Source organism: Nyctereutes procyonoides, unplaced genomic scaffold (genome assembly GCF_905146905.1).
Source record: "Nyctereutes procyonoides isolate TBG_1078 unplaced genomic scaffold, NYPRO_anot_genome, whole genome shotgun sequence".
NCBI lineage: Eukaryota > Metazoa > Chordata > Mammalia > Carnivora > Canidae > Nyctereutes > Nyctereutes procyonoides.
This window is the reverse complement of record NW_026575049.1, coordinates 13,555,147-13,578,670: the sequence shown is the minus strand read 5'-3', so window position 1 is coordinate 13,578,670 and position 23,524 is coordinate 13,555,147. Positions and strand designations below refer to the sequence as shown.

The 23,524-nt window shown below is 48.3% G+C and overlaps 1 protein-coding gene across 1 annotated transcript in view; it reads right to left on the bottom strand.

The window, feature by feature from the left end:
- Positions 1-23,524, bottom strand: part of TPH2 (tryptophan hydroxylase 2) — an 82,817-nt gene that overhangs the window by 31,910 nt on the left and 27,383 nt on the right. Inside the window, exons 6-7 of the mRNA XM_055329012.1 lie at positions 19,387-19,583; positions 14,451-14,586 (exon numbers count right to left, since the gene is read on the bottom strand). Of these exons, the coding sequence (XP_055184987.1) occupies positions 14,451-14,586; positions 19,387-19,583 (333 nt within the window). The remainder of the gene's footprint in view (positions 1-14,450; positions 14,587-19,386; positions 19,584-23,524) is intronic.

The window sequence follows — 23,524 nt, the reverse complement described above, 5'->3', positions numbered from 1 at the left end:
TATGTAAAACCAATTCAGCCCAAGTCTCTGGGACAGACCAGAGCATTTGTATTGCTTCAAAAGCTCTGAGGGTGCTAATGGGATATCACCAAGGTGGAGACCCATCGTCATAACAGGTGATCCTAGGAGCTCTCCTAGCAGGCTTCAAGCAGCAAGGAATTGAAGCTAAAGCCGAATGTGATTGTGTAATTCTGAGCTGCCCAAATTTAATTCCACTGGAATGACATCATAATACTGGTCACTACTTTACTCCTAATTACTCCTCGATGTGTTTTTGATTCCATTAAAACGTCTAATACTTCTATGCTGGGAGGGGACCCTGTAGACGCACTCCTGTGATCAGTTTTTTCAAAGGCCATGCAGTCTGCACGGATGTTGGGATTGGGATCAAGTGGCCCACCATGGATAGATAAATCTGAATACCCCCATTGTAGTCTATACCGTAAATGCTGGAGCAGCCCGACTTATCCAGGCAGAAAATGTGGCAACAATAATTCCAAAATTAGACCAGATGACAAACTTCGGGGAAGTGCTGAAGGTGGCGTAAATAAAATAGGCTAAGCAGAAACTAAAAGAACAATCATCGTGACCGACACATATTGAATGCTTACTACCAGCCAGGCACTGAACTAAGGGCTTCGTGACATGAGAATGAGGCAGGTCATGGCTACCATGACAGGGGACTCAGGGCGCAATACTGGGTTTACTTTGGAGCTTGTCAAACACCTGGGGTGACTGGGTGACGGGCACTGAGGGGGGCACTTGATGGGATGAGCACTGGGTGTTATTCTATATGTTGGCAAATTGAACTCCAATAAAAAATAAATTTATAAAAAAAAAAGAAGACAGTCTTCTATCTACATAGGCACTAACGGAATTCAAAAGCACACAGGTAGAAAGTTGGCAACTAAAAAGGAAAAAAAGTTAAATACTAAGATCCAAAGACATTAAGGAGTCAATTCTCTGTAATAAAAAAGGAGCTATCGCCTAGATTTTAACCGAAGGTGCCATGATTTGAAACCTATAACTCAGAGCCAACTTGAGAACATTTAATAGCATTACAATGACAATGTGATCCAACTCTACAGAGAAGAGGATAAAAGAAATAAATCTGAAAGGATGAAATCCTACAATACAGCCGAATATACTGCTTCATTAAGAAGGAAAGTCTGGGGGTGCCTGGGTGGCTCAGCCACTTAAGGGTCCGACTCTTGATTTCAGTTCACATCTTGAACTCAGGGTTGTGAGATCAAGGCCTGTGTCCAGCTCCACGCTCAGCAGGATCTGCTTGAGATTCTCTCTCCCTCTGCCCCTCTCCCCACTTCCGCTTCCTCTCTCTCTCTCTCTCTCAAATAAATAGGTAAATCTTTAAAAAAAAAAAAGCCTGAAGCAAGATGTCTAACAGAACTACTGATGGAATGTAAGGGATGCCCTTTGCCATCCTAAGTGGAAATGGCAGTGCTAGGTCTCACTAGTTTGCATCCTCTTCTCAGCTCCACGTCCCCACAGAGACCCACTCAGAGTCCTGAGCAAATGTGCATGCAGTACGGACGATAAGCCCACTTCTCATTGAGCCAAGGCCTTTTAAGCACCTATACTTCAAAACCAGAACTAGATCATCAGGGTTTTTTTATGACTTTGGTGCAACATTCTCAGAAAGAAATACCAGAAGTTTCTCTCTCCCAGTGTGTTTGACTTAGACATGCGGTATAGACAAAGGAAACTGAAGTGCCTGGAAACTTTTCAACCAAATGGCAAGAAAGATGTGTAAAGTTACTAACAAAAGCAATTACTTAACTCTGAATAGTTGGCACTTTCCTTCGTTTCTTTGACACTGAAGGATATAGAAGCCTGGACAGGCCATGGCTCTCAGGGACTGAAAGAGGCTCCAGACCATCGGGAATCGGAGGGAAAAGGCTGAGTCTTTTCTCCGACCTTTGTATCAATTAGGTTCTGTTGGGCTGAAACGATGCTATTTCACCCTATTTTGCAAAGCGCAACGGCTATTATGTGCCACATATAAAGTAGCTCACGATCCCTCTGTCGGTTCTGCCATCCCCAGCTGGACCCCTGAGTATCTAATTACGAACAGGTTTCTGAGGTGAGTCCACAACTCTCACCTTATCACACCAGATCGCTCTTAAAAGATTCAATTATTTGGCTATAATTGCACCTGTCAGCACATGCTGCCTCCAATCTCTACATCGGCAAACTTTTCTCTTTTTAACTAGCATCCCTTTGATGCATTTTCGCCTGAATAATGCTTTCAGAAGCCTTTTCACAAAAGCGCTCTGTTCACTGGCAATGCAGGACCTTTCAAAACTGTTAACACTGTAAAACATCATGTCTCCTTTTGAAAAAAAAAGGGGGGGGGAAGAAAAGAAAGGAAGAAAAAGAAAAGCGAGAGCTGATATCAGACTCTAAACTTTTGCTGCTCTAAATTGGAATCTTCTCTGATAAGCCCTGTTAGGAGGATTCTAAAGCCTGCTGAAAGGGGCCCTCCAAAGGGCCTGGGCAATGTCTCCAGGGAACTCTTAAATCATTCTAAGAAAGTCGTGATCATCTTGCTGCGGGGGAAATAAGGGTCCTGGTTGTTAAGTTCACATTCAGAATGAGTCTGGCATTTTTCTCCTCTTATCAGTTTTCAAAGCTGACTCCTCACGCTATGTGTTGAACAACTCCTTTTTATTTCTGCTGTAAATTAAAGCCTTTAAGAAGCAGTGAGCCAGCATCCAACATTTGCTTTCCCATCCCAAATCAGTGCATCTGTCTCTTAAACCATATTTCTATAGGTTTTGTTTGTTCTAAATGACACAGAAGCCAACACAGTAGCTAAATCATGACGAGAAGCAAAGCAAGATGAGTGGGAGGGGTGGGGAGTTTGCACTGGTGGAAAGAAGCAGGAGGATGAGCTGGGAGGCAAAATTGGGGTTTTTTTCTTATTTTTTTCCAGCTTTCGCACAACATTTGGTGCAAGTAATCTGGGATCACACTCCGGGATGCACTGAAAAGGGGTGACTTGGTTTGTTTTCACTGCACCAAGGAGATGATAACGGGAATTAATTTGGTATCGAGGCAATTTTTCTCCAGTACTTGCCTTGGAGCCATATACGGAGTTCCTTTGGTTTAGAGTTAAAATAGCATACTGTAAAATCTGGCCCAGATAAAATTTTAGGCAGCCCTTATGATCACTCCCTCCTCTTCTATCTCTATCGGCGGTGTAGATAAATAGATATGCGGCCCTCTTTCTATGAAGCCGCGCACTTGGATATTGGCCTGGAGGAAATCTTCTTTACTTTTTCCCCCCCTAGGAATCATAAGGAAGGCCACCAATGTTACTCTCCTTCTCTGCAATTCTTTTGAGACTGACAGAAGATATTACAGTTATCTTTTTTGAAATTTCATTCAGGAAGCATTTATTGTATGCCTATTATGTACCAAGTACTATGTTAGGAACTGACGCTTAAAAGTAAATAAGACATAATCCTAGAATAACTCTTGGCAAAGTCACCTTATGGTTCCATAAAAGGGCAAATAGCAAGTACTAACTTTCCTAATCCAGTGAGAGACATAGTTTCCAGTTCTTACAAGACCCATAAAAGGGCTGCAAGGGAAACTGTTGATATGTCTCTAGTTCCCCCATTATCTCAGATACTTCTTGTTTCTGGAAGAAATAAGAGATTTTTAATTCTTTCCCTGCTGCCTCCTCCAAAGTTCACTAAATATTAAGGACGCAATATAACAGAATGCTGAAAAGTATAGACTCTGAAGTCAGACCCAAGTCCATTTCCCACATTCCTACATAGGCAAGTGACGTAGAGCAGTTCTTTGCAATAAGACTGTCTTCATCGGTGGAAATATCCCATATCTGCACCATCCAACATGGTAGCCTCTTGGCACAGGTGGCTGCTGGACACTTGAACTGTGGCTAGTGGTGCTGAGGAACTAAATTCAGAGTTAATTTAATTTTAATTAATAAATGTCAATAGCTGCATCTCTACCATACTGGAACAGCACGGATGTGTTGTTTTCTCATCTTTGGAATGGAGATTACATGGCTCCCTGGCTCATGGAGTTCTCAAACGACGTAGTGAGACCACACATTGAAAACATATGTTCCCGATGAGTGATGTATTATTAATGATGTTCCACTAAATTATACTTACAGCAACATTTACTGTACTTCAGTAAGTCTGCCCTTTTGGAGGAATTTTATCACTTAAACAAGAACTAGCAACCCTCTGCAGGACAGATGTCATAACACGTTCGTCCTTGGGTGCGTGGCCCATAATAGACGCTCAAGAACTGCCATTTTAACTCAGCTGAGCAGATTGTTGGTCCTGGGACTCTTCAGCTCCATAAAGAGGTAAATCCAAGTGCATCCAAGTACAATTTTCCTAATTTCCAGTGTAGCATAATAGCATTTGGACTAGGGCTTGGTTTTGCTATCTCCTGGTTGTGTGACCATAGCAGAATTACCTGACTTCTTTGAATTTTGGATTTGCCATCCGTAAGATAGTGACAGTCCTGCTTCCCTCATAAAGATGAGTGGAATGATGCAAGCCCAACGGAACATCTGTAGGAAATGCCAGATCCCTTCTTCCTTCCCTTTTGTGGTGGCTTCTGTGCCTGTCAACAGACGTAATCCTCTGTCTCCAGCAGTGGAGACATGTGACTAGCGGTTAACCTCATCCTTGCCTAAAATTCAATCACTTTAAATTTCTTCTTCTGAACTTGCAATTTAAAAATGCAAATATTCCTAAAAAAAAAAAAAAACAACTTTTCCCAGATCATTTTGGTCTTCCACACCTGAAAGCATGGAAATGAGCTTCTCCCCAGCTACATGACACTTGAGGGAATGAAGATTGTGGTTTGGGTATGGTGTTAATTTTAGACGACAAGCACCACGGAAGGAAGGCAAACCTTGGAGGGCGGAGGGGGCGAAGGAATCCTGCTTTAAATCTGCTAATATATATATAAAGGCTTTACCTCAAGTCACGACCGCCTAAAAGGACAGAAACAGCTCCAGCAGGCACTTGGGTATAAGTTCAGTCTCAAAATGCACAGGTTTTAAATAATGTATAGTGCTTTTTTTTTTTTTTCATAGAATATCCATTGTTAGACTGCTTGGGCTCCTGAGACAAAAGTCCCTGTAAAAAGTCCTAGGGGTTATTTTTGCTTTTAGGCATCTCACAAAACGAGACACAATTTTATGACTGAAGACTTGGGAGTCCAGGTCGAGGAACGTACGTGACCTCGTAACTAAGCTGGAATTTTATGAGGCCCATCAGCTTCCTCATGAATTTAAGAGGTACGAAGAAAGAGTGGACCTATTTGGTATTTACATAAAGCTTTTTTTTCTCTCTGCAAAGATCAAAGCATTATTTCATCATCCCTCACACAGAGAGGTTAAGTGGCTTGCCGACAGCCAGCCGTGGCTGAGAGCTGATAGCAGGCCTGGATTTTGGGCAAGCAGCCCATAGGCCCTTCTGCCTGAGGATGCGGACTCAGCAGCTTCCTATCTGCATGTCCTCGCTAGAGAGAGGAGGGTCCCTTTCTCTTGGTGAAAGGGGAGATGCCTCCCCTTGATCAAGAGGGCAGGATCTGAGGATCAAAGGTGAAGGGGCAGGCATCTAACAAAGACCAAGCGCATGACCAAAGACTCGATGGGGCCCTGCACAGCTCTGGACCCGACAGTGCTTAGGGTTCTGGCAAAGCGCGGCCACCAGATTAAAGTACGGCTGTCCCTGTTGACTCTCTTACATAAAATTTGTAAATTAGAGAAACCAAGAAAGAAGCTATTCACCTTCACGCACGACAGGTTTTGAGTTTTCCAGTTTAGCGGTACCTTTAACAAAGAGGAGTGGCTAATCTCGCAACTGCGGACTCTGCTCCTTGAGCTCACATCTTCACTTCCCCACTTGCCACAAGCTGTGTGACCTTGGGAAGCCCCTTAATCTCTCTGTGCCTCCGTTTCCTCATCCACAAACTCACAATAACGGCAACAACCCCTCAGAGGATTTTGTATTAAGTAAGCTCACTCCACATACGATGCTGAAAACCATGCCTAGTGCCTAATAGTCACTAAATACACACTTGTTGATAATAAAAAAAAAAGTTTTCTGTTGCTTCTGCTGCTACCAATACTGTTATTGGACCTGTCTGTTGGCCTAGAAGGGATGACCAGACTTCCAGGCCTTGGGGCCTCTGTGTCACGTCTTAAATGGCCGTGAGAGAGCCCGAACCAAACTTCTCCCAAGGGGGAAGACGGTGCAGTGCTGAGGGCCTGAGCTCTGGGTTAAAATGCAAGGATGGGGAGCCAGATGGGATCTGCTTTCTGAGAACTTGCTATTTTCTGAGACTTGCTGGTAGCAGTGCTTCTCTGCAAGCCCCAGCAGCAGCCACGGGGACCACGCTATGGAGGAAGCCGGCCAGGGGCCTTGAGGCTGTGCTCCGGATCCTCTGGGAAAGAGCGAACTTAGGCTGCACAGAGCTCATTGGAATTTGCAGGAATGAAGGTCGAACTCTGTAGGGTTGTGGTTTATCTTCCCGGCTCCACAGTGAGACCTTGCCCAGACCTGCCTTCGGCAAGGCCCGACGTGAGGAAGAGCAGAGGCAGTCAGGGCTTAAGTCAGAGAAGTTCACCCGCCCGGAATCTCTCCGGCGGCAGCAAGGAGGGAAAACTGCCAATGGGAAGGCCCTCCTTTGCCTCTCCTTGCAGACCTAGTGAGAGGCACCTGTTAGATCAAGAGAGGGGCAGCCCCATTTTCTTGTAAACGTGAAAACCTACTTTACCTGCTGACATTATCACTTAATAAATGAGGATTAATGTCTGAGCCACGAGAAAAGAAAATAAACGGAGTCTCCTGCCGGTTCTAGAGAGGGTTACATTCTGCTAAGCAAGGGCTACGCGTAAAATCCGTTTACTTAGATGAAAAACACTGTCAGAAGTAATACACTTTTTCTTGTAAAACTGAAACACAGCAGCAATTATAAGAAGACTCGCCTTTTTGCAAACCCTTTTAAAAACTTTAAAACAGTCATATTCAGAGATAACATGAATTGCCCCTAAAATGTTCAACCGTGACAAGAAAGAATTTCCTTAACGCAAATGCACTTAGCAGTGTCACAACAACAGCCGCTGCGGGATTAGTCAGCGGTGTCGTCAATTATTTCTTCAGGGTGGAAGTTTGCCCTTTGATTTGAAAAGTGACATAGCAGGAAAGAGCAGAAGAGGATATGCCCACATCACTATGTGCTGAATAATCGATCGTGCCGAAGGAGTTCTGAATCAGGGACTCCCGGGCTGAATGAGCTTACATCGTGCGGTGCCAAGTATATTTCTGTTACTGGCGTGTTAAGCCCAACATCTGAAAATAAAATAGAATGAATATCTTTAAATGTTTTCACTGAAGCATTTTTAAAAGGGATTTCTGGTGCAGAATTGCCTCATGACTTTGGCAATAGTTATTCCAGAAAGACGGATAGTGAACTGGCTTGACCTCAAGAAACCAATGTCGAAGAATGTAGGTTTGTATTTTAAAATTCCCGCTCGCTTCTCCTGAGCAGTAGACAAGAGATGGAGGGGTTATGCTGTGGATGTGTATTTCAGCACCGCTCTGGGCGATGGTCAAGTTTCAGCGCCACTCAGTGCAGAACCATGAGGCAACTAGGAATCTCCAACCAGAAATCTAGATCAGGGTAGATGTGGCCTGTACTCGGAAGAACAAGACTAGGTTATTCAGGAATGTATAGATATAGGATTAACGTTTTAGAAAATAGGGTCTTCTTACCCTACACTCCTTCATTTCTGAGATTGCAGTCAATCCACACAGCTTCCTGGAGAAAGCACAAAATCTGGCGCCAAAGGAATACAGTTTTCTCAAACTATATTTCTTATTCAAGAGCTCTACATTTCTAGAAACCCCTGGGCATTGGGACCATAGAGGTAATTGAGAATCATATACACAAGTACCTGTGCACATGCAGATTCAATGAGCAGGTGTTCAGCACCCACCTGGCACAGAACACAGCCAAGAAGTCTGTAGGGACTGTGAAGGTTAGAGACCACAAATCCCCTAGAGGAGGTGTCCAGAGAAGAAAAGTCAAAGGAATTAGAGCAGAACTAGGGAGAGTGGAGTATATACCACATCTGAAAATCCAAAGCACCTTCTGGAAACCAGAAGCCTGGCATCAGAGAGCAAACCAGAGAGCGAGGGAAAAGCCTCTCCCTACAACTTCCCTCCCATCCCTCTATGCCTGGGACTCCTGAATTGCTGCCACTCCAGCAAGAAGCTCATAGAGACGAATCCAGGGATGTTGCAGCCTCTCTGATCTGCTCTCTTCCCTGGGACGGGAGCACACACCCGCCAGACGGGGACAGCACATCCATCCACACGGCAGTCAGTCCCTCGGGGACCCGCAACAGTGCTTGGCAGGAATTGCCAACCTCACAGAACTTCTTCTTAATGTCATATTTTAAATATGAGCTCGTATATAATTTAGAACATGCTGCAGAATAACATTGTTGTTAAGGCTCAGGCATTGAGCTCCCCTGCTTGCAAGTGGGACAATATTTAGGGTTAGTTACCCAAAGGGGGTGAATAAATTTTTTCAGCACCATGTAAAGTACAGTTTCTTTCCTTCTTTCCCTCTCTTGTTCTCATATAATAAGGGGGAGGTGGGGACGACCTGCCCATTTCCTTTTGTTCCTCTTCTTCTGCTTCACAGTGAATAACCACTCTTTTATTCTGAAACTAAACAAAACAGGTGAGCAAAATAGGTTGCCCCTTACTGGGTGTGGCTAAAGCAGGGGCTCTCTGACCCAAGGGACATACCCTTACAGCTTCAGGCGCTGCCTATAATCCTACCCGTAAAAGTCCAGGATTTTACCTGAAGACACTGGATGTGCAAAAAGGTCTTCTTCATGGAAGGATGTTCAGGAAAGTCCCTAAATCAGGGTAGGGCCATCAGGTAGAGCGGAAGGCACTCTCCAATATGGGGCTGCAGCCTTTCAGAAAGAGGTCTCACCGCCACACCGTGCATGCCCAGCACTTCAAATAAACCCATTTATTCCCCTGTCATCCCTCACTCCATGGATCTCAGACTGGGTCTGGGATTTTGAGTGTACCCCAAACCTAGTAGTAGTGATATTCATGGCCTCGGCCCCACAGGACTCAGTTCTCACCCTCTGTGCCAGGTTTGGGGATGCGCTGCAACCTCGGTGTGATCTTGCTTCTGCATTGCCTTTGCCAACTGGCTTTGAGTTAACTACCTTCTTATGAAGGAGACTGACACGTGAACAAGTCATTACCACTCTGTGTCGCAAGTACTGACATAGAAGTAAGGCCAAGTATTCTAGGAACGTCCAGCTCCGCCTAGAAAAAAACTTCACAGAGAAGGTTGTGACTGAGCCTTAATCCTAGAGAATTAAGAGGGTTTTACTAGAGTCATTCCAGGCAGAATGAACCACCTGTACAAAGGGGTGGAGGCAGGAGCCAGTGGGATGACAGGAATGGTGAGAAGTCCAATGCAGCTGGAGCATAAGGTTTTGGACGCGGCGAAAGAGAAGCAGAATATACAATTTGACGCAATTAGACTTGTCTCTCCAAGTGCAACAGAGAGCAGAGATTAACTAAGGGGATTTGATTCCATACTGCTGTTTGAGTTTCAGAAGGGAAACAGAGTCGACAGGAGGCAATCATTGGCAGACAGAGCAACAATGTTAACACAACCCATCAAATTTCTTCCAGAACAGTGGTTCTCACTGGGGGTAACATTGCCCCCATCAGGGGACATTTGGCAATATCTGCAGACACCTGTGGTTGTCACCTCTGGCTTAAGGGGAAGGGAGCTCTTGACACGTAGGGGTTAGAGGCCAGGGAAGCTCCTAAACATCTTACAATGCACAAGACAGCCCTCTACAACAAAGCATCACCTGGCCCCAAATATCCAAAATATCAGTAGTGCCGAGGAGGAGAAAAGATGAGGTGGCCAGAGGGTGCAAAAAGATTTCTCCAAGAGGCGAAGAGGAGACCTGGAGATGGTGGACCTTTCCAACTTGGTGCTCTGGCACCATTCCCACGCCAGGTGATGCCCACACATCATGGGGCTTGGAGCTCTGCATCTTTCGTTGCTCTGAGTGAGAAGGGGGCTTTTATTGGAACAACCCTGAATTTGACCCAACTGATTTAAAGGAAACCATTTACAAATTTCAATACTCCATCACTGATAAGGTTGCACGTGATTGCAGCTGATTAAAGTTGTGGAAGGGACTTAGGAGTTGCACTGCGTCAGGCGCTGTGTGCAGGGCAGAAGGATCTCTCTGCACTTCCAGCAAAGTGGTGACTTTTCAATATAGGTAGAAACACATGGAAAAGCGAGTCCTCCTACCAAGAAAACCGAGAGCCCCTGATTCTCCACAACTCTCACTGCTGTCCTTCAGGCAAGAAGACTCTCCCCCCAGGGAACCCATCCAATCAGCCATCACTTTTTACATGAAAGTCCCCCTATCCAGCGAAGTTTAGAGAACAGTCTGTAACATGCAAAATGTAAAAACAGGCCAAAGACACGTTTAAAATCCAGTATTTGTTGAAAGCTAAGATATCAAAAGACAGGCTACTAGGACCGAAAAGGAAAATAAAATTCTTATTTTCAGATAATGTCTTTTGGCTGCCTTCACTCTCATTTCCACCAGCATCTTCAGGGCTCACCTTTGTCTCATTAGTGCTGCCTCCACCACAACAGTTCAGCAATTGAAGGCGGGTACTTGGAAGCACCGAACATGGTGAACTTCACAAATTGGAGACTCTGCCCCTGGTTGGTTTTCAATTGAGGAAATGGGATTTCATTACAAAGACAATGCCTGGAAAAGTGCTTGGGCAGGAAACAGCACTCCCAGTGTGGGGTCCCATCCATTCAACAGCTGCAGCTGGGAAGGGATTTAGGAGTTTGCAATACATCTGGATTAAAGGGGTCTTTATAGAGAATTATGTCTAGTATATTGCTGGAAGGGGACAGTGGAAACTGGCAGCTGTGGTCGCCTGTGCAGAGGTGAGATGGGTGTCAAGGGAGCAGAGGAGGAAAAGGAAGTCACTGTTCACAGTAGGCTTTGAATTCTGAATCATGCACACATATCACCTACTCATAAAATAATAATAATTCAACAAACAAATGAAAATTACATACACACAACAAAGGAATAACATAAAACCCACCCTATCACCCCCAAAAAGAGTCTGTTGTTTAAAAAAAAAAAACAACCCAAGTTACTGAATCCCACATTTCCATCCTCTGATGTAAGGCTCCTCTTGTCTGAGGCGTCATGGGAGTCATGCAAGAAGACACCCACATCTCTAGTGGGATCTTTCAATTCAGTTCTGAACTTCACATACTTGTCTCCAACTACCAGGGGCTTCTCCAGGAGGTCCCACCCATCAGCACCTCAAAAATCACATGTCCCAACCCAAATTATCCTCTCCATTCCCTCCTTCCTTCCCTCTTCCCTCCAAGCGCGATCCTGCTCCCATATTCTCTGTCATTATTAGAAAAAAAAAGCTATCCATTCAGCTTCCCAATCTAAAAACCTTAGAGTTACCCTGAGGACTCTCTCCTCACCCTCATTACAGTCACCAAATATTGTTCATTCCATCATGATGAGGTTTCCCACATAGATGTCCTAGCCTACCGATATTTTCTAGTTCAAGAAAATATAAACGATATTCTTTCACTGGAATGTGAGCTCCTGCTGGATTTCGGGCTAGTTCACTCTTTACGCTTCCCCAGCTCCTACCCCGGCATCGTCTTTCCCAAACCCAAGTATGGGATCATGCTTCAGAACCCTGGATAGCTCCTGTTGCCTACAGAATTCAGCCCAAAGGTCCTCGTCTGACAAGTGATCATTCCTACTGTATCCCCAAAAAATGTCATCCCTGACACACACCCTGTGCTCTGGCCACTCTGTGTGACAAGCCTTGCTCATTTATGCCTCTTGTGAACCTCCACAACTTTGTCCTTGCTGCTTCCTTGACTTGAAAGCTTTCCCCTTCCCCGCACCCTGCCTTGGACAAGAACAATTTCCTATTCCCCCTTCTAGACCTCCCCGCACTCAGTTTATACCCTCTCTGAAAAGCTGTCTAGGACCGCTCCCTCCTCTTCACTCCTCTAACACTTTGCACACACCCTCCTTAGAGCCCAACCACACTCTTTCATAATTATTTATGTTTCTATCTCTCCTACCAGAATGTGAGCTGCTTTAAGAAACAGCTGCTCTATTTTATTCATCTTTGAATCCGCTGCACCTCCCTGCCAGCATTGCACATAAACGTTTGCTGAATGAATTGGCTGAAAGTACTTTGGTAAAAATGTAACACATTATCCCAAAATTTTATAGACCTCCGTGGCTAAAATCTCATTTCTCTGCCCTCTCTCTCTCTGCATACCTATTGGCACGGATCACAGGTCTCAGGGGGGCCAGTTATTCAAAAGGAACTAACAAAGTGCCTGCTATTTGTAAACAGGGCCATTTGTAAACCCTCTGGGCTAGATTTAGAGATTGCCTTTCTAACTCTGACAATGCTCCTTTGAGTACTCACTGCACTGTAAGAAGCATTTCTTTTCCAAATGTCTTGAGTCCTATAAGTAACCTTTGTTTACCCTGAAAACACTTTCAGGGAAGCTGAAAGGAGCTAAAAAAGCAAGGTAGTGACCCTGTGGGGACCTACCTGGTCAGTGAGCCTCCTGCCCGCCTCAGAGACTCAACTCAAATCCCTGCCTAATTCCACCAGCAGCAGCTCAACTGCTTGAACCTCCAAGGACTCTCGGCTCCCCACTAAAGATTATGGCAGCCCATTAATCACAAGATTATCCTAGTAAGCATCAGAAGCCAAGTGATAACCCCAGTGTCCTGAAGAAGACTGGGTAACAAATTGGGATAAGATTAGGGGTAGACACTCATTCAAGTGGATTCCAAGGGAGCAGAAACCCTAACTCCCAGCCATTGGGGCCTTTGGCCCTTGCCCTTTTCTTTCTATCTGGAATGTTCTACTGGGAGATATTTGCATTTAGGTCTCTGCTCAAATGTCACCTCCCAAGAGGTCTTGCTGATGACTCAACCCAAAAGAGCACTGTCCATTACTGTTCATCTCTTCACCCTGCTTTATTTCTTTCCAGCACTTTGGGCACTTCATAGCACTTGTGCCTGACACCATATTACCTATGTGTTTGTATGCTGACCATGTCCCCCACCCCCCATTCATTCGCCCCAGAGAACAGGGACCTTGTCTTGTTCCTAGCTAACCCACGCATATCGCAATCTCCCAATAGATGTTTATTTTTTTTTTTAAGAAGCACACAAAGAAACATTCAAGTAGTTTATAATTCTGGTAAAGATAGAAGACCCAAGTTAAAATGTTAAGAGCTAGCAAGGCTAGCTACCTGTAATAGATGGATACTAAGGAAAGTAAATGACAGATTTGCTAAGGAAGAAGTGAGTGTGCATAAGGGTGGCAAGTGTTTCCCAGAGAAGAAGAGATTTGTGTCTGCCTCCAAGGCCCTGGAAAATTCAGTAAGTTTAAGGAAACGGGGCCAGGGTTTCACCATTAGAGACTCTACCATCCATGTGTGCTAAGGCCAAAATATTAACACTTGAGGGTTCACAGCTTACCCATCCCTTGGCCACCCATTGTCCAGGAGAGGATGGATAAAAGCCCCAAAGGTAGATGCTCTCAAGGAAAGCTGACAGAGGCAAAGAAGAATCACAAACTCAATATATATCTAGAGGTCGTGGGGAGGACTGGAGGACTATTCGAGAAACAAAGATGGCAGGAAGAACACAGCCCAAAGTTCTGACCTTTAGGGCTGATGAAAAACACTAAAGGAGAAGGACTCGGTAGCAAACATATCTGAGAACTGCCACGGCACGTAGACGTGGACGTCCTTCACGCGGAGGAGCCTCCCCCCGGGAGAGGCATGGGAGTCCTGCTGTGCTGACATTGACTTATCCCAATGTGCCTGCATCTCCTCATCGGTAAGACTGGAAATAACCATCTACACTGGGGAATTGCCATTGGGGATTGAATGAGTTCATGAGAGCAGCACCTGGCATGTCGGGATTGTCCTTATTATTAGAACTTTGAGCCCTGCTTCTCCAAAGGCAACATCGTCTGAATGGTCTATATGGAGTGGATCACGGCTTTATGGAACGTTCGCGTTTTCAGGAGCAATGTCACCAAGAGCCTGGCCAGCGCAAAAGGTTGAGTGGAGGCAAACTGAAGTGAGACTATTGGAGGGCCTGCATGCCCAGCTGGTGCATCACCCAGGAAGCTGATGTTTCGGTGAGCGCTCAGCTCGCAGATGAAGTTACTCGGAGGTAAGGGAGGGCCTATGTCAATCTGACCACTGGACAGGGTGGTGGCCTCCATTCAGCCTGGGAATGCGATGTGGGTACTCACGGTTCCGGTGTGTAGAGGGGGTCTGAGCCATGCCGGACGTACTGGGTGCAGTGGAAGACTCTATAGGCCAGTCCTGCCAGAAAGTCTCGCGGACTCAGGTAGCCTGCCACGGGCCTCACCGTGAAGCCTGATCTTTCTGAAATGTCATCATAAACAGCCAACTAAGTATTAGCTCGACAAGACTGGAGGGCCCAAGCAGGGCGTCCTATTATTTACCGGGACATTCTAGAAACAAAGTCATCAAGGTCTTAGAACTCTTGACAAGTGAATGGCATCTACCATCAAGAGCTATCACATTTGTGGCTTTTGATTACTAAAATATGCTCCCACGTGACAGTTTCCAGGGGAACAAGACACTCATTAAAATGGAAAGAAAGGTGAAAAAGAAATTTTTTTAAAGATTTAAATTCAGAAGCTAAATGAGGACACGAAAGCTCAAAACTCACAGGGCAAGATCACAATGAGAGTGATGCTTGCCACGTGTCACCTGGCATCTTTCTAAATGACACACCCATGCCGCCTGTGTGTGGCCCGTCAACACACAAGCTAAGTCACCACCACCACCACCCCTGCCCCCATCACTAGCCTCGTGGATTCAGGTCACACCATTGCTTTCTACTTTCAATACCCTGGACTCCGTCACTCCACGTCGTTGCTTTCTGTGATTTTATGAAAACCATCACATTAATTGCTATCATTTGAAGAGGAACACTAGAGCTACACGTGCTCCTGGGCTGTGGTAAGAGGAGGCAAATAAACAAAGTATAACACAGTCTACGAAGCTGCCCTATACCGCTAACCCCATTAGGCTGTGGGTCAATGGTGCTGTGGGTTTGAGGGCTACCGAAGGCTCGCTTGCGGTGAAGGCCCGGAAAATTTACAACAGGAGAGCTACTCTTATCTCTGACACCAGCACTGTAAAGGCTCCCATTCTGAAAACCTCATCTCATTAGGAGAGGGTTAGAATGGATTTTAAAGGCAAGAACCAATTAAGCTCATAAAACGAGTCCATCCTGGGATTTCTGATATCTATATGAAAACATTCCTGTTCTCAGGCCTCCTCAGACCCATAATTCTAACAGCACTATGAGCTCGTTCTACAAGCTTTTACTTCGGATTGTTCCCTACTGACTACCAAAAAGAGAAGTATATTTTCTTCTTTTTTCTATTTTATGTCAATTAAACCACTATATCCCACGTGTGGGGCCTGAGTAGCGGCACACGGAAGAATGTTCTTTATTTGAAGTTATGTATCTTATTTTCATATGAATTTTTTTAAATATGTAACTAACGCATCAAGAACTTTGAATTTATGGATATCATCGCCTTAAACGCTTCCTTTTGTAAATAAATCAGGTACTTAAAAGAGAGTCCGTTAAAAAATAATTCTAAAAAACACACACATTTACATTACACTTGCTGTGTGTGCCAGTGAATGATGGGGACTGAGCTCCCTTTGTCCAGTTCACAGGGGTCGTGAAGAATAACAGCAAGAACAATTACAATAGCCCTAAGAATTATGACTCTGCTACACTCCACCCTAATGATTTTAGGGTGGGGTACTGGGGGGCTCCGTCGTCGGTTGAGCCTCAGACTCTTGATTTCAGCTCAGGTCTCAGCTGAGGTTCTCTCCCTCTGCTCTCCTCCCCACTCTCTACATGCTCGCTCACTCTCTCTCTCAATAAGCAAATAAAATATTTCTTTTTTTTTAAAAGACAGCTGCAAGTCTTTTTTTTTTTTTATGATAGTCACACACAGAGAGAGAGAGAGGCAGAGACACAGGCAGAGGGAGAAGCAGGCTCCATGCACCGGGAGCCCGATGTGGGATCCGATCCCGGGTCTCCAGGATCATGCCCCGGGCCAAGGGCAGGCGCCAAATCGCTGTGCCACACAGGGATCCCTAAAATATTTCTTTAAAAAATAACTTTACGGGCAGCCCAGGTGGCTCAGCACTTTAGCACTGCCTTCAGCCCAGGGCATGATCCTGGGGTCCCGGGATCAAGCCCCGCGTCAGGGCTCCCTGCATGGAGCCTGCTTCTCCCTCTGCTTGTGTCTCTGCCTCTCTCTTTCTCTGTCTCTCTCATGAATAAATAAATAAAATCTTAAAATAAAATAAAATAACTTTAGGGCTCTGGGTATACCAGCTTCCCTTCCCGGTCACTGTGTAAGGTTGGTAAAATGATTATGTCCATTTGCAGAGAAGAAACTGAGGCCCAGGGAGGTTAAGATAGCTCATCAGAGGGCCACTTGGGTGGCTTAGGGGTCAAGCGTCGCCTTTGGCTCAGGTCATGATCCCCGGGTCCCGGGATCGAGTCCCACATCAGGACCCCCACAGGGAGCCTGCTTCTGCCTCTACCTATGTCTCTGCCTCTCTCTCTGTGTGTGTCTTTCATGAATGAATGAATGAATGAATAATAAAATAAAAAAATAAAATAAAATAAAATAAATAAAAAGATAGCTCATCAGAGGCCACACAGGCAGGAGCAGAGAGACGGAATGAGGATGCAGCGCAGGCACCGTGCCCAGAGTCCATGCCATACCATCCAGCCTCTCACAGCAATATTAAGTTGGGAGATGGATATGGCAAAAATTATGGGGTGGGACCCTAATTTACTGGGGTTTGGGAAACAACTCAGTGAAAAGCAATTCCTGTATAAGAGCAACCAAGGCCACGGCAAATCTGTAACATCCACATAAGGCTGTGGGAAGCAGGGACGGGTGAGAGGCAATACCATTAGGGAGCCTGTAACCCAGCTAAACAGCAACATGCGGCATCATGTAATCAGGCCCTAAGTCAGTGGCACTGGTGGGTGGCCCTCGATCTCCCGCCCTCCCGTAGTAACAGATGTCGTGGGTGAGGGTCACACGAGGGGCGCTCCCATCGCACCAGGTGCGGTCGTCCGTGTCCCTGCTCTCGGCCGTCCCATCTCTAGCCTGACACACACGTGATCTAGGATGAGCGATTAGAGGGAAGGTCTTGATCACTCCTACCATCAGGACTCAGAGAGGAAGAAAGGATGGACTCTGAGAGGCGAGGGACAGAGGGACAGAACCTGCGCAAAGGTGTGGGGAGCCCACCGGGAGCTCGGAGGTTGTACGGCACAGCGCACCACCTCAGAAAGCCAGCCCAGGGCAGGGAACTGAGGCTGAGCGGTTCAGACCCGGCCCGGGTCAGCCAGAGATCAGCAGACCGTGGCCTAGCATCCAAACCCCGCTGGTTTGCGTGCGCCCCGCGAGCCAAGAAAAAAATTTTTACGTTTCTTTAACAGTCACATAGAAACAGTTATATGAGGACTGGCGGAAGGGCCTCAGTGTTGCCTCTGGGCCCACAAAAATGAAAATATTCATGATCTGGCCTTTACCAAGAAAAGCAAAAAAAAAAAACCATGTCCAACCTCAGGAAAATCAAAGGGGAACCACTGATGGCTTCTGAGCGGAGGTGCCAGGAGGACACGATGCTTTAGGAAGCTTCCCCTGGAGGCGGTGGACCAGGGAGTAAGGGGGAGAAGATACAGGCATCGGGGGTGTAAAATAGGGGCCTCAATTTGGGGTAGGGGCAGTGGGACGAAGGCAAAGCACAGGCTCACGAGGGTAGCAAAGCTAGAGGCGGCAACGCTGGAGGCCCCGTAAGCTAACAGCCCAAAGGACCTGGGACCGTGGCAGGAGGGGCTCCGCAGGTGTGACCAGTTAAGGGTTTTTCAAGGAGGCAGTTATTCCGGATTACTCTGGGGGTCTGATATAATCACGGGGATCCTTGCAAGAAGGGTCACAGGAGGGTCACAGGGAGAGAAGGAGACATGACGGGAGCCACGGAGCCGAGGAATGTGGGGAGACCCCAGAAGCTGGGAGAGGCAGGGCTGCGGAAGCACCTCCAGAAGGAATGTGGCCCGACCAGGACCTTGGCGCTAGACCTCTCGTCTCCGGCACCATAAGGTAGCAGGTCTGTGTCACTGTAAGTCACCGGGTTTGTGGCGATGTGTTACAGCAGCCGCGGGACACTGTCCCACAGACGGATCGTGTGCCGGGAGGCTGGGGGGGTCTGGAGGGCCTGATGAGGCTGCAGGATACAGGGTCCCCCATGCAAGGAGGGTGGGCAGGAAAGAAGGAAGGTGGCAGCTTTTGGGTTCACAGCTGCTCTCTGGGGACAGGGAGGGAAAGGGCGCAGGAGCTGGTGGGGCAGCTGGCAGCTGAGCCCACCCACAGCCCCCCGGGCCAGGCATGAGGACTGAGCCTACGGAACTGCCCCTGGGGCCACCCATGTCTCAGGACAGTCCCTGGCACAGCACGTATGTGTGACAGCACTTCCTGGCTCACAGACTGCCTCCACCCCCACCCCCCACCCCCAGGCCCCGCTGCTGGCTCCCTGTCCCCTGTCCCCCGGTCCCCCGTCCGTCCCCCAATGCTTCACCCGCACGGCCGCTTAGCAAAGCACATAAAGTGTCAAGTGCGAGGTCATTGCACCACCACGCAGCTCCCCAGGGCAGCTCCCGGATCAGAAACAGCCCCAGGCTGCACCTGCTGACGTCCTGTGGGGTTCGCCCCCCCAGCAAGCCAGCAAGGGCTGAGGTCCTCCATGCACGGGGGCTGGGGGCTCACTGGCTGCTCGGGGCTCCTGTCCTGCGGGCACAGTCTTCCCCCATTTGTCAGAAGGGCCACTGGTGCATCGTGTGCCCCTGGGGGAGCAGTGTGTCCTGGGGGGGGCTGTGTGCTCCTGGGGGGAGCAGGGCGCAGCCTGGTGCATCATGGGAGGACAGTGTGCAGGGGGGAGCATTAGGGGGGCAGTGTCCCTGGGGGCGGGGGAGCAGTGTCAGTGGTGGGGGAGTGTCCCCGGGAGCAGTCTGGGGGGAGCGGTTTGGGGAGGTGAGCAGTTTGGGGGGGACAATGTCCCCGGGGCCGGGGGCAGTTGGGGGGGCAGCGTCCGGTGCCGGGGGCTCACCTCTGAGGAAGGCCGACACGTCCTGCAGCTGCGGCACGTTGTCCTCGCGGTAGCCGCAGTGCTGGGTCAGCAGCGGCAGGTTGTCCAGGTGCTCGCGGCAGGCGTGCGTGGGGTAGAGCTTGCACAGCTCCCGGAACACCACGCCCCAGGTGCGCGTCTCCTCCGCCGTGTACTGCACCCTGGGGATGGGCTGCCCGCTGGGCCGGGACACGGCGGTCAGTCCCAGGCGGTCCGGCCCCTCCCGCAGGCCCAGCCCCTCCTGCAAGGGGGACGCCGGGCGCCTTCCAGGGTCCCCCATGGGGGATCAGGCCTTTAGCATCACCTTTACGGACCTGAGACCCGAGAAGGGACGGGCAGAGGGCCCCGGAGAGGCAGGCCCCCCACAAGCAGGGACCCCCAGGGGGCCCTGAGCCCAAGGCACACGCTCAACCACTAGGCCACCCAGCGCCCCAAGAACTACCTGCCACAGTGGTGTGTGCAGATTTGGACTTCCACATAAGCGATTCAACTAAGCCCTATTTTACTCGTCCTCGTGGGGGTGTGGTGGGGTCTGCATCCCTGCCCCGCACCAGCAACCACTGAGCGCCCCGCGTTCGCAGAACTGGCCCAGGTGCACAGCGGGGTTCTGGAAGCCTCGGCTGCCGCCACCCAACCATGGCAATAAACGGACGTCGTCGCTGGAAAATGCAACTGCCTGTGGGTTCTCTCCGGCCCTTGCAGGGAAACCACCCCAATCTCTGCTTATAATTTTGAGATATTTTTTTCATTTGGTGAGTAAAATGTCCAGGAACTGCTAAAAAACAACCAGACTCAATCCTTAGGGGGCACCTGGCTGGCTCAGTCGCAGGGCCCGTGACCCTTGGTCTCGGGGCGGTGGGTCTGAGCCCCACATCGAGTGTGCAGAGTCCTTAAAAATGAAATCTTCGGGGATCCCCGGGTGGCTCAGCAGTTTAGCACCTGCCTTCAGCCCAGGGCATGACCCCGGGGTCCCAGAATCGAGTCCCACACCTCGCTCCCTGCATGGAGCCTGCTTCTCCCTCTGCCTGTGTCTCTGCCTCTTTCACTCTGTGTGTCTCTCATGAATAAATAAAATCTTTAAAAAAATGAAATATTTTTTAGAAAACCACACTGAATTCTAAAGTAAGGGGTTTGCAAAGAGCACAATAGGGGCGCTCATTAGGCACCATGCTCCTCCTCACTTTAGGAGGGGGGTCAGCAAACCTTCCCTGCAGAGCTGCAGAACGTGACAATAGGGAGCTCCTGTGTGCCCCGTGGTCTGTGCCACGACCGCTCCTCGCACCTCAAGACAGCGAGACGGCACGCATGCCAGAGGACCTGGCTGTGTCCTGACCACACTTTGGGGCAGTGGGCTGGATCCCCCAGGGGAGCCCCCCGGGTCAGGAGAGGGAGAGGAGGCCATGGGCCGCCCAAGAGGAGCATCCTGGCAGGCCGGGTGGGATCCCCGAGATCCCGGACAGACAGGTGCTGAGGAAGCGCTGCTGTCCCCTGTCCCCACAGGAAACAGCCCGAAGTAGCTGGACCCCCCCCCCATGGGTCCAAGCTTCACCAGCCCTTGTTGGCAGCCTGGAATCCAAACTTAGCTTCTAGTTAAGACACTCGTTTTAAAAGTGAAATTGGGGTTTTGAGACAACCTTTCACGATATAGCCAACAGCCACGGGCAGCACTGCCGGCAGCTCCACCCCGCGCTCCACGGGCACACGACCCAGGGGAGTCTGATTCCGCACACACCAGCAGCAGCGTGGCCTCTGCGTCTACATGATCCAGCCTGCGGGGCAGTGGCCGGGCCAGGAGCCCAGGGGGCCAGCGCTCAGGGCACCTGCAGCAAGCTGGGACCACACTGCCCACCCGCATCGGCCCTCACCCCTCCCTGCACCCTGCACCCCTCCATCCCCCATCCCTCACCCCCCACCCTCTCTCCATCCTTGAGGCAGCAAAAAAGGGAAACAGGACGTGTAACAAGATGAGGTTAACAACCCCCCCCCCCGGCTGTCTCTACACTTCAGGGCACTCTTGCCAGAATGCCTTCTGTTCAAACCTTAGGTCCAAATGTGAGGTTTCTGACGCCCCAAATTTTTTTTAAGACTTTATTTATTTATTCATGAGAGACAGAGAGAGAGAGAGAGAGGCAGAGACACAGGCAGAGGGAGAAGGAGGCTCCATGCAGGGAGCCTGATGCAAGATTCGATCCCGGGTCTCCAGGATCATGCCCTGGGCTGAAGGCGGCGCTAAACCACTGAGCTACCCAGGGATCCCCCCAAATTTTCAGTCTTAAAAAAAAACGAACCGTGGGTACGGGAGGGATGAGGGCATAACACACTTAAGAAAGAACAAGAAGCTAGCATTCGCTTTCTCCGAGTGCCAAGGCTGGGGCTTACGCAAACCAAATTAGAGCAAGATTAGCCTTGTTTAAACCCGGCGGCTGATAACAAATAAGAAATTACAACCTGGCAAATATTTGCTGAGAAGATCAAGACCGCTAAAGCTTATAGCATCTGCGATAAGTTTAAGATGAGAGCTTGAAGTGGAGAGAGAAAAATTAGAAAGGATGCAGGGAAATAAATATATAGACGATCTGCCTCCAGTTCCAGAAAATCCAATGAAATCAATTGGAGTCAGGTGAGCCAATAAAGCTAATAAGTCAATCGGAGAAGGACAAACATTATATGGTCTCATTCCTTTGGGGAATATAAAAAATAGTGAAAGGGAATAAAGGGGAAAGGAGGAAAAATGAGTGGGAAATATCAGAAAGGGAGACAGGACATAAGAGACTCCTAACTCTGGGAAATGAACTAGGGGTGGTGGAAGGGGAGAAGGACAGGGGGTTGGGGTGACTGGGTGACGGGCACTGAGGGGGGCATTGGACGGGATGAGCACTGGGTGTTATTCTATATGTTGGCAAATTGAACTCCAATAAAAAATAAATTTATTAAAAAAGTACTATTAAATAAATAAAGTAACATAAATAAATAAATAAATAAATAAATAAATAAATAAATAAATAAATAAATAAATAAATAAATAAATAAATAAAGCTAGTAAGAGCGGCGCCGAGCAGCAGGTAGGAGAGCAGGGAGGCAGGAAGGGTAAATGAAATGCGGAGAGGCTGTTAGGTCAAATGTCTCCCCCAGGACGAGTCTGCAAACCTGCGGCATCTCGAAGGGGAGCCGAGCGTCGCCAGGAGCACGCGGCAAGGGACAGCCAGTGGGGGGTAGGACGGGAACGAGTCCTGCGGATCTGAGACCCAATAAGGAACGTCCAGCCCCGCTCTTGGGGAACTGGGTGGTCAGCGACGAGCTCACTGCCTCGGCGCCTCTGTCCCGCCTGCACGGCTCGCTGGCTGCCCCCCGGGCCCCAGGCCGCCCTGATGGCAGGGCACGCTGACCTCAGCCTCCCCAGATTCCACGCTAGCCCCCGGCCCCGTGACTACTCAAGGCGAATGCTGAGAAGCCAACTTCATCACAAAGCCAATGCTAATTTGTCCCAATTTATGCCTATTATTAACAGCCAAATTCCAAGAACCAAGAAAAAAAATTTCCTATTTTTCTCTGTCGCTGATAAGATTATATAATGAAAACCCATTTAATGAGAGAGAGCTCACCGTGGGCCACTTTTCTACCATTTTTAAAGTGGTTTTTATGAACTAATCCTTGATTAATCACTAACTTAAGGCCCAGTCCTTTTTTTTTTTTAGATTTTTTTTTAATTTCTTTATTCATGAGAGACAGAGAGAGAGAGGCAGAGACACAGGCAGAGGGAGAAGTAGGCTCCTTGCAGGGAGCCCGACGCGGGACTCGATCCCAGGACCGAAGGCAGGTGCTCAACTGCGGAGCCACCCAGGGATCCCGAGGCCCAGTCTTAAAGCCCAACCAGTATGGGCTGAATTGATCGGTGGATACCAATGAAATAAAAAATGTATTCCAGACCCCCACTTACTTTCACATCCCAAACTGAAGTAAGGCCCGTAGGTAGGGGTAGTTATACCTGGAACATCCCCCATGCAGCCGTAGGTAAGCCGGGTACCTGCTGGATCTGCAGATCCACACGGGCTCACTCAGTCTTCTCAGTAAGCCTGGAGGCAGGGCGTGGGGCGCTGGGAATGCATGCATGTTTTTAAAA